The 12,075-nt window shown below is 34.8% G+C and overlaps 1 protein-coding gene across 1 annotated transcript in view; it reads right to left on the bottom strand.

Moving 5' to 3' along the window:
• Nucleotides 1–12,075, bottom strand: part of pbx4 (pre-B-cell leukemia transcription factor 4) — a gene marked incomplete at its 5' end in the record, with an annotated part of 73,378 nt that overhangs the window by 6,522 nt on the left and 54,781 nt on the right. Inside the window, 1 exon segment of the mRNA NM_131447.1 lies at nt 6,523–6,679. Within this exon segment, the coding sequence (NP_571522.1) occupies nt 6,523–6,679 (157 nt within the window).

Genomic DNA, 12,075 nt, shown 5'->3' with positions numbered 1-12,075 from the left:
CATTACGTAACACTATATTCAACTGCTAATAAATTGGGTTTAGGTAAAGTGCAGGGTTGTCAATCTTGGTCCTGGAGGTCTGGTGTCCTTCAGATTTTAGCTCCAACCCCAATCAGACACACCTGGGCTAGCTAATCAAGCTCATACTAAGCTTTTTAGAAACATCCTTGCAGGTGTGTTGAGGCAAGATGGAGCTAAAATCTGCAGGACACCGGCCCTCCAGGACCAAATTTGAGAACCCCAGGTGTAGCGTGTCTCTTTATTGTGTAGCGTGTCCGAACAATATTTTTAAAATAATAATTGTAACAAATATAGTGAGATCTTTGCTTTGCAAAAGGAGTGAGTGACAGCTGCCGGTGATTCACACTCAGATCTGTTCTCAGCTTCATCATGAAGAAACTATGATGATGAAAGGCTGATTTACACAACGCGCAAGTTCGATTGGGTGCACGAGGCAAATATGTTGTCTTCGCAGTTTTGACAGAAGCTCTTTTAGAGTGCATGTAACCTCATTTCGACTGGCAGTGAGAATGGCGTTTTTTCCTTGGTCCCCTGTTCTTACATGTAATAGTGTAGCGGTGAACGTGTCAAGTATGTAAGCCTCCACAAATCGTGACTGTGTGCACACAGTTATCGGCGGTTTGGTCTGCAGAGCCAAGTAAAATTATAAATCCAGCTTCAAGGCAGGAAAAAAAACCAAGCTGACTGTGAGCGTTTGGGCTTCGTTGGTCCGGCTAGTTGCTTTGGTGTTCTCCACACATAGAGATAACGTTAGTTTGAACTGGCCCGGATTTAGCATGTAGAATCTGCCGTCAGATGAAGAGATCGCTGTATTTGATTAGTCAGCAATAAACTAGAGCGCAAGATTAAAACTGAATTGACAAAACAAATTACATAATTGAAGCCATTAAGAAACACAAAAAGCCAGCTGCAATTTTGCTAAATTTCTCAAGTATTTACAAACGATACATGAGCATATCCCTTCATTTATGCTTTGTCTGTGCTCATTTAATCTTTGACTTTCCCTTTGTGGAATATGAAAATGCAATACTACCCTCCAAAGGTGCTTAAATACACAGCCTCTCATGCAGGTTAAGAACACACTCATTTCAGTCAGCTACAGTACCATCCATTTGGTGTTCATACGCATTTGGTTTTCAACAACGCAATCGGTTTTTATTGGCTTGGCTTGTTTTGGTCACAAGCAACATTTACACAGCAACAATGTAGCCAAAAAAAATGCTAATGTTTTTCTCATTTGTTTCAAAAAGTTTCACGTTTACATGCCAACATTTAAAATGATCTGTGAGAACAGGCAAAACACAGTATATTTATGCCAAACCAGTTTTTGGCACAGTCACCTTATTTGTAAACAGTACCTGAGGCGAAGTGATGTTTATTTCGAATGAGTGTGTGATGTTTCTTCACTGTTATTTGTAATTTGAAGTAGATCCTTTGATGATGAAGCTTTTAACAAACATTTGAGCTGCAACAACCCTGCCAACGTCCTCCACCATTGTTTTGCAAGTTTGTTCGCACTTGTCTTTATTTGACACGTTTTTTTTAACACATACTATGCACATGCATTGTCATCACTTTTTTCAAAGACTGGTGCTTACACGAACACAACAGTGGCAGCTTTATCAAAAACTCCCACTTTAAAACCCATTTTCAAAATGAGTCTTGACTCGAGTCCTCAAAATGCTGTTTTGTGTAAACGAACAGGCAAAGCACATAAAAGGTTTCCTGTTTTTAGCTGAAAATGTTGTGCAAATGACCCCTGAAACCAGAAGATCTGTGGCAACACCTCTAAAACACTTTAAGAAACCTTCCTGCAAATCTAAGAGCAATTGCCGCTTTGAAAGCAAAGTGTGGTCACACCGGATTTTGATTTAAATTTATGCAAACAAAATTTAGCTGATATTCTATATAATTAGATTATTCTAATTTTACACCAGTGCCTGAAACTTTGAGCAGTACTGTTTGCCTTGCAGGAAGGGTTCTTGAAACATCTTAAAGGAGCTCCCAGAGATCTTCTGCTTTGTTCTGGATGATGATGTCAGACTCCTTGCGGATGCAAATATCTCACTGGATTATTACGTCAATGGAGCAAATGTTAAAAATAACAAACTTAGTCTTTTTTTTTTTTTGTTGGGGTGTTCTCATTATTTTGACCAGCACCATGTATATGCTCATGTGGACATGAAGGTATACAACTCCACTTCCTGCCGATGACGTGGTGTATTGTTGGTGAGGCGACTGCAGGATGTGTTGCAGGATATGTGGAGGTGGCTTTTAAAAATGTATGTGGTGAGCATGTATTGTTCAAAATGACAATACCAAGTTAAATCACCTACCTTCTCCATTCTGCTTCCTGAGCAAATAGAGGTTCAGCTACACTAACCGTGTGTCTGAGTGAGTGTGTGTGAGATGTGAAAATTAATACCACAAAATAAAAATAAAAAAGACACGCAGCACCAATAATTTAGGTAAAGGCAAAAAGAGACGAATGTGATAGTTAAACACAGAGAGTTAATGGAAAAATCATGCAAAACCAGAAATGAAAGTGAATGTTAATGGCCAGACGTAAAGAGTGGGTGGAAAAAACGGAACGGTTAGGGTATGGGTAGCTTTTAAATATAATACTATGATTGAATGGATCATTTAACAAAATGTTCTTGACAGTGGGAACTAAGTCTTTCATATCCACTTTTCATTTTTTCACAAGAAAAAATAGTTTTCACTTTTAGTTTTCAAGCAGTCTCTATAAATGAATCTATATGAACCATTTTGAGAATTTTTCCGTTTCCTGTTGTTGGTCAATGTTTGGTTGTTTGATTTCCTCTTTAAAAAAATATTTTAACCAATGCACACACCACCTGCAGTTTCCTTTTGAAAGAATCTGTGAAATTGTCTAAATTCAATAACACGATTTTTTTCTCTCCATGTAAGATTATGAATAAAAAAAAATCACTACAGTGTGCGGCTCATGCGGCTGCCGTCACTGTGGTAAAACAAAAGACGATATCACTCATAAAAATAAAGTCCATAAAACTGATGGAACTGTAAACCAGTAGTTCTCAAAACTTTAGGCCGCATTTACACTAATACATTTTAGTTTTACAATGCAAACGTTTTACTACGATTACACTTTCTGTCCACACTACGCTGGAGTTTCGAGCGCTGAAAACAGAACTTTTTTTAAAATGCTGAAGAGGCTGTTTTGGTTTGAAAAAGTTGCTGCTCCGTGTCAGCGTGGATGGGGAAAACGGAGACATCTAAATAAGGAGGCGTGGCTGCAGGCATTTGCCAATCTGATTGGCCTTTTCCGCAATATGAAGTGCACAAAGTTCAGTTTTGCATCATCTCCTTGAAAGATCAGACTTCGTGAGTTTGAAATGGAAAACAGACTCTCAAGAACATGTCAGGAAAATCTTCAATGGGAACAGTGTACTTTATAACATCACCCTGGATATGTTGTTTCACTTAATAAAAGTTTAATTAATTTGACTTAATCTAAATAATATGAAAACATGATAAGAAAATGCCTATTCTCATTTTGATATTAACAACTTAACAGACACCAAAAATGTTGAGACATCGTGTAGCTGCATATTTATATAACCGTCATCTTCACTGTAGGCATATTTACAACAAAATGGAGCCTATACCATTACTGCCTCCTTTCACTTTCATTGAAAAATATGAAACATACCCTCTCTTTTGCTGAATATCAGTTTTAATAATCAATAATGGCCAATATATAAGGATAACGTACAAGAAGTTCGTAAAATATAGGAAAAAAGGCTAGCAATCAGTCAAATGTGTGGAATCAGTGTTGGTTATATAAATTAATATATCTTTGTGCTCAGCCAAAACACATTACCTGAGAACAAGTAATGAATTCAAAAGACTAAAGAGTTGTGAGATAGAGAGGAGATTAATTAAATATCACATTTATCAACTATAGTGAGATGAGATCCAGCGGTAGATTCTTGAAGAACTGTCTGACGTGCGATGCTGTCACCTGGGGAGGTGAGCTCAAAGCACCCGCTGCAGCGCATGCCAGAGTGTTTGTGTTCACGTGATGAGTGTTTTCAGCGGAGTAGTGTCAATAGAGATCTTTTCAGAAACGTTAGGTGAAACGCCAGTGTCGTGGATAGTTTTCTTTCTAAAACGATGTTTTAAACCTAACATATTAGTGTAAAGTGTTCAAGCTAGGGCTGCACAATATATCGTTTTAGCATCGATATCGCAATGTGTGTATCTGCAACAGTCGGATCACAAAATTATAATATTATAGTTGAACATTAATCACAGTTTAACCCATACATGATTTGTTGAGTCACTGCAAATTTTACCTATAAATTGATCAATTAGTTCATCATCTGCATGTGTTTTTAAAGCAGGTGCCTGTTTGAGCATTTCAAGCCCCTTCAGGCACAAGAAATTAGCTTTGTTTTATTTACAGTTGAAGTCAGAATTTTTAGCCCCCCTGAATTATTAACCTATTTTATTTTTCCTCAATTTCTGTTTAACAGAGAAAAGATTCAACACATTTCTTAAACATAATAGTTTTAATAACTCATTTCTAATAACAAATCATTTCTAATCTTTTCAAGACACTAGTATTCAGCTTAAAGTGCCATTTAAAGGCTTAACTAGGTTAATTAGGTAAGCTAGGCAAGTCATTGCATAACAATGGCTTATTCTGTAGACCAGTGGTCACCAAACTTGTTCCTAGAGGGCCAGTGTCAGATTTTAGCTCCAACCCTAATCAAATGCACCTGAACAAGCTAATCAAGGTCTTACTAGGTATACTTGAAACACCCAGGCAGGAATGTTGAGGCAAGTTGGAGCTAAATCCTGCAGGGACACCTGCCCTCTAGGACCAAGACTGGTGACCCCTGCTGTAGACAATCAAAACAAATATCACTTAAAAGGAGCTAATACTTTTGACCTTTTTAAAAATGAAAAACTGCTTTTATTCTAGTCGGAAAAAAAAATAGTAACACTTTCTCCAGAAAGCAAAGTATTATCAGATACTGTACACTATAAAAAGTTCCTTGCTCTGCTAAACATAATTTGGGAAATATTTAAAAAAGAAAAAACAATTCATAATATATTATTAATAATTTTGACTTCAACTGTATGTGCATGTACAATGAAGTGTTATTTTACATATGATTATTCAGTTTGTGCTTGAATACTGCTAGACATCCAAAAAAAAAAAAAAAAAAAAAAAAACATACAGTACGATTTATTTCATTTGAATTTTGCTCTATTATATTTATCAATTTTTTGATCGGTCGATTATATTTCATGCAGATGCACTCTCCTACAAAATCAGCTCATTTGATCTAATTTTTGCATTATTATTTTCCAAATAGAGCTGCTGAAATTATACTCAATCGCAGTATGTAACGCAGAAATATAAAATAGCGCAATCCAAGTTGTTTGTAATATCGTGCAGCTCAACTCCAAAACTTCTCATTGTCCACAACAATATTCTCTTTTCTCTCATGGTTTACTTCATACAATTCAATAAAAGTTTAACTTTATAAAACAAAAACATTTGTCATTCTGAGCAACTACCATCTGAAGCATAGAAACAAATGTTAAAATAAATGTACTCAAACCCACAATAAAACCAAGAGAAACTGAGAATGTCCTTCATTTTTCATAGCTGTGTGAATGTTTTTTTTTTTTAAATAAAATAAAACAAGACGACAAGAACAAAAAAAAAAACTCAGTTTAAGCGGCGATTATTCTTGCATTTTAGATGAGGCTCTCTAGGGGCCCTGACCCCCCTGCCTGAGAACCACTACACTAAACTACGCTTTAATGAGCTTTGTTTAAAGCCACTCTATTATAGACCATTTCAATGTGGTGATGCCACTGGCCCATGAACATTTCCTGCTTGTTGTCAAACTATTTTAATAATTGTAACAAGAGGCAATTCAATCATATCTTAACATTAAAACGGATATCATTACATAATATTTATTATATTATCAATATATAAAGCTTTTAGGATTCTCTGGAGCTATGGAAATTAATAATGTAAAACAAGAAATACTTTAGGTCCATTGTTATTATTTACATACCTCAAAAACGCATATATGCAAGCCTACTGCCATCCACATAACTAGCCTTAAAAAATGTCAAAAAAACACCTGAGGCACACACCCACTCCACTATCATGTCTTTCTACAGTGGTGGTTTACTAAACAACTGTTCTCTAGATAAAATCAGGTCAACAGACAGCACAAACCAGATCAACAAGATTAGATGTTTAGTAAGTGCAGAATACAATGAGCACCAAACACGCACGCACGCACGCGCACACAAGTTATCCGTATGACTGGGAACAGGGGAAAAGATTATGACACAGACAAGACCAGACTTGAGTATAAGTGAAAGTGAAAGTTGAAATGTAAATGCCAGCAGGCGTGAGTGCGATTTTGGTTAGCGGTGTGCTTTTGCTATCTGCTAGAGATGATGGGCTGCTGTGATCTTTACCTGAGTTGGGTGTTGCTGGAGAGTTTGCCTGGCTGGCCTGTGCCGACACATTGGCGGCGTCCACGGCTGTTTTAACGGCGTACAGGTTTGCTTCCTCCTGGAACTTACCAATGTTCTTCTTGTACCGAATTCTCTTGTTGCCAAACCAATTCGAGACCTGAAGCGAAACAACTCCAATCAGACCGGCATTTCAGAACAGTCTACTGCTACAATACAAAGGTTAAAGCACAAGATAAGGCAAAAAAAAAAAAGATTTTGTTTTTACAATTAGTTGCAATATGAATGATTCTGACACTGAAAACAAGATTTACTCTTAAGATTTTTACTCTTTTTCCCTTTATAAAAGAATTAATGCACTGCTTCAACAAGCACACGTTAGATTGATCAAAAGTAAAAGTAAAAAATTATAAGACATGTTATAAATGTTCTTTTCAACTGTCTAAATGTACAGTGGTGAACATTAAAACATTTGGCAGCACAAACATGTTTAGTATTGATGTGCAATTTTTGCATTCAAAGTCATTTACAGTGCTAAGAGTTGGATTCACATTCGAAATAAAGACCATATGGTTTGTACATGACAAAAATTGTTTTTCTACTTTGTTTTTTTTTTTATAATACTGTTAACATCATGAAGGGTGGAGCTCCTTATAAGGCCATTTTTTGCGATTTAGGGTAGAGGGCGCACACACACACAATGGAAAGAATATACCATAGCCCTCACACACATACGTTTTTTTTTTTTTTTTTTAAATCTCACTTATTTTGAACACATCACTTTTATAATTGCATGATGATGCGTTTGTTTTATCACGCTGCCCAATGCACTACAGTGGAGATGTTAAAGCTGCTGGATTTACAACATGTCAGAAGTACATGGAACTTTATGAAATACATGAAAGTGACGGGAGAAAGAAAACAGTAAATGAAATATTTGTTTTGCACAATGTTATGTACAATAAGTATTTATATAAAGTGCTTGTAGAGTTTAATTTTATGTATGTGTAGTAAAAATCTTTTTTTATAGTAGAAAAGTAAGTATTGAGCATGTTTTTTTCCTGGGAATAATATTTCTAAAAGACCAGTTGACATGGAAATTTACCAGATTTTGGCAAAACCCCAATCAATACAAACATAATATATATATATATATATATATATATATATATATATATATATATATATATATATATATATATATATATATATATATATATATATATATATATAAGAAAAAAAATAATTGTGTAACAATAACGACATGAAGAAAGGAGAAAGTAGTGAACTTCTGAAGTGTGTTTAAGGCTTTATATAAAATACTTTTTTGGCGATAGCAGCTTGAAGATGAGTCTCATATGAAGAATGAAGTCACATCCATTGCTCAGGTGTGATTTTCTTTCACAGACTTCAACAAAGTGTAAAAATCTTGATGGTTATGCGGGTCTAGACTATTGAATCTGATCTTTAATTTGTATTTTCTATTTGAGTCAGGGGATTGGCTGGGCCATTCTACAGCTTGATTGTCTTTCTCTGAAATCATTTGAGAGTTTTCTTGGCTGTGCTTTGGATCATTGTCTTGCTGAAATGTCCACCCTGGTTTCATCTTCATCATCCTGCTAATGTTGATGTTGGATTAAAGCAGCTAATATTCATTTACAATGAGAAAGGGCAGAGGGTTGCTGAACTACTAAGAGATTTTAGTGGCTGTCTGGGCCTTCACTGTATACCTCCCCTTCTTTATGTGTTTAATACTTTCCCTGTGTCATTTAATTTTATTACACATAACTTATTTTTTAACTAATTAGTGTCATTTCCTTTGCATATATCAATTTCTTAGTTGATACCAACATCCAGGGAAAATTTCAAGTCAACGGCACAATTGGAAATATGTTTTCTGAGAAATATGGTGACGTGTTCAATACTTATTTTCCCCGCTGAATGTATAGTCAGATGGTTAACTGCTGCACAGCTCTATAAATGTTGTTCTAATACTGTATTGTGGTATGCTTAGATTTATGTTTAGTATGTAGCACAGTAGTCATATGAAACATTTTGTTCCACTATACATGTCCATACATGTAGAAATGACAATAAAGTATCTATTCCAATATAACAAAACACCAAGGTTATAATAGTTTTGGATTTTATTAGTTTTAGTTTATTTCGGTTTGACTGTTTGTTTTCAAACTCAGTTAGTTTTAATTAGGTTTAGAGGCAGATTTACTAGTTTTTATTAGTTTCTAAATATATGTACTTCCACAGGCATCTATTGTAAAGAGATTTTAAATACAGTATATGATCTCCATGACTATGTAACAAGTGAAGCCTTTAACAAATTAAACTTTAAAACAGATAAAAAGAGAAAATACAATATTTTAGACTTTTAAGTTTTTGTACTTAAATATTAAAAATAAATGCAGTTTTGTAGTGAAAAGGATAATTATTATTATTATTTTTTTTTACATATTTTAAACAGTAATCTATATATACACACACACACATCTCGTCACCTTAAGCCTGGTTTATACTTCTGCGTCAAGTGACCGGCGTAACCCACGGCGCATGCAACACGCGTAGCTGTGCATTTATACTTCTGCGCGCTGTCTATGTTTGTTTGCATTAACACTTCCAAAACGCTAGTGGGCAGTGAGGTGTTAATGTGTCTTTGTGTCAAGTTTCTTCGCCGCTGTTTTGTTCTTTCTGAACGCTTCTGGGATGTACAAGTGGCTCAAACTCGCTCATTTTGAGGCAGGAACCGGCGGACGTGCAGCAACTTTAACTAGGAGGTAAACACAAAACAAAACTTTCCATCAAAAGCTCCTTCGCGGGACTCCACACTTGTAAACAATTGCTGCCATTGGGCTAGCGTGGCTCTCGGTCCCACCCAGACTCGTCAGCGCTACAAATCCAACCAATCACAGAGCTTGCGCTATGCGTCGTTGCGACGTGTAGTTACATTTTTTGAGAGGTGCACGTCAGTGACGCCGACCGCCACGGCGAAGGGCTATGCGTCAGTGCCGTAGCATATGCCGGTGTTTGACGCAGAAGTATAAATCAGCCTTTAGAATTATAAGGTTCTATCTGACATTTTTGTCAAAATTGAGTTAGACATTCTTATTAAATTAAAACTTATATACATTATGGGATTTTTTTTATAAGTTGTTTACATTTTAAGACTTTATTTAAAAAAAATGTTACACAAATAGTGTTTGCAATGGAAAGCAAAAACTTTGAAGCTCAATATCTCAAAATAATTCAGAACACAGATATAACCTTATAATTCCAAGATGACGATTATATATTATATATTTTTAATTTCTTATACTTATTTAAAAAGATCAAAAATAGCCAAATCTAATTATACAGAGAACAGAATGGTCCATTCGGCATTGTAAAATGTCACACATAAAACCACATCCGTGCGATATTAATATCCTCATTCTTTTCTATGGATAATAATTCTAATTTGCTTAAAAGGTCTCTTCTTGCCATTAAGAATCTAGCAATTAAAATACCCAATATCAGATCTATCTCGGACTAAAACTTTAGCTGCAATTTCTCCTGCTTCTGAAAGTATTTTCACACTAATGAGAGATCAAATGGAAAGTGGAGAAGTTAACTGTAACTTCTGAAGCTGCTTTGGTTGTTTTGACTCAGCAAGTGTTACGTGGGAGACACAGCTGACAAAAAATGTTTTCAACTTGTAATTAGGAGTTCAAATATCTGAGTGTTTTTACAAGAAGGAAACTCACAATTACGGTAAGTCTAAACTACTCCGAACACAAGTTCACAACTCAACTCAGCAGTCGCACTAAAAGCGGCTGCTGACTCTAAAATAAATACTTACTCAACACTGTGGTTTCAAAGCCAACACATCTTCAGTTTTTTAAACAAGTTTAGATATAACATGGTTTCTACAGTTTTCATCAAGTCAAATTTAAGACTTTAAGACCTTTTTAAGACAATTATGAATACAATTTCAGACTTACACAGGGCTAAATGCTAAGGATTTTTTTTTCTAATGACCCAGTCAAAATATTAAAAACAAACATTATTGTAAGGAAGCTAATTAAATGATATTGGCAAATAGAAGTAATGAATACATTTATTAAAACTTTTGTTGAGATGGAATGTTTGTAATTGGATGGGTGTTCAATTCAATGATTATGTAGCGCTTTTGCAATGTACATTGTGTCAAAGCAGTTTAACATAGAAGTTCTAGTAAATTAAAAAGTGTAAGTCCAGACTTCAGAGTTGAAGTTCAGTTTAGTTCAGTTAAGTGTGGTTTAAATTTCACTGCTGAAAGTCCAAACACTGAAGAGCAAATCCATTGATGTGCAGCTCAACAAGTCCAAAACCAAGTAAGAGAGTGGCGAGACACAAAACTTCACCAATTGATGAAAGTGAAAGAAAAATGTTGAGGTGATTGGGTAGCTTTACATGGACATAGGAAAATTAAGACATGTTAAAAATGATGTTAGCCAACAACACATTTCAGCGAATTTAAGACTTAATGCCAAAAATTTAGTTTTTAAAATTGAAGACATTTTAAGACCCCGCAGATACCCGGTATTACAATTGATAATACTGTAATATTTGAGTTTATATTGAATATTTAATGCACTTCATCTACATCATTGGAGAAAAAAAACTTAGAGACCACTTGGACTTACTAGATTTGTAATGCATATCAGTTTTATTCTGTAAAGATTTACACCAATTTATGATGGCATTATTCAATTTTAGTATTCACATGCTATTATTCATGCTCTAAATCAGTTACATATCAAAATGACAACTGCTAAAATGATTAGTTTTATTTGTTTTTATTCATCAATCATGGTTATTTCACCAAATATTAATTTAACACTTCTATAGATAAAACATTGGCATTGTGTTGTTAAAAAATCAATACATGTCTGAAAACATGTATGCATGCTAACTTACTGTTATTTTATGCAGAAATGCTCTAAATGACATTTTCAAATCTAGTTTAAAGATTGAAACAAACATTGGATTACTTTTACTCAAACGCACATCTACAAAGAGCGAACACAAGAAAAAAATTTGCATTGTCACAGGGTCTCAAACTCTTTTTCAATGCCATATGTAGCTATGTGCCTTCATTACTTTTAGATATTATTTACATAAACCTAAATTACACTGGTTAAGTCTAAACTAAATGATAATGAGCTTTGTCTTTATAAAAGGTTTTTGATACCACATGGCTTACATTTAGAGTGTCTGTATAAACTTTTAGTGGAATGTACATTCAAAGTCCCAGAGTTCATTAAAAAAAAGAAGTTCATTTGTGTCTTGAAGTCAAAAGTTCAGATCAACGCATGGGTGACTAAATGATGACAATGTGTTTGTTTCAAGCATCCTTTTTGCACGACAGCCTATGGAAAATATTGCAATATCTGAGATAAATCTGTATCAATGGTTGATATCAGTAACCGCAGAACAGAAAAGGAAAAGGAAATGATGCTAAAGAGGTCAGATTGATCGCAGATTGACATTGACTCATGAAACACTAGCAGAAGCATTACAGAC

This window comes from Danio rerio, chromosome 3, assembly GCF_049306965.1.
Source record: "Danio rerio strain Tuebingen ecotype United States chromosome 3, GRCz12tu, whole genome shotgun sequence".
Classification (NCBI taxonomy): domain Eukaryota; kingdom Metazoa; phylum Chordata; class Actinopteri; order Cypriniformes; family Danionidae; genus Danio; species Danio rerio.
Note: the sequence above shows the minus strand (reverse complement) of the source record. Positions and strands in the feature narration are given on the sequence as shown.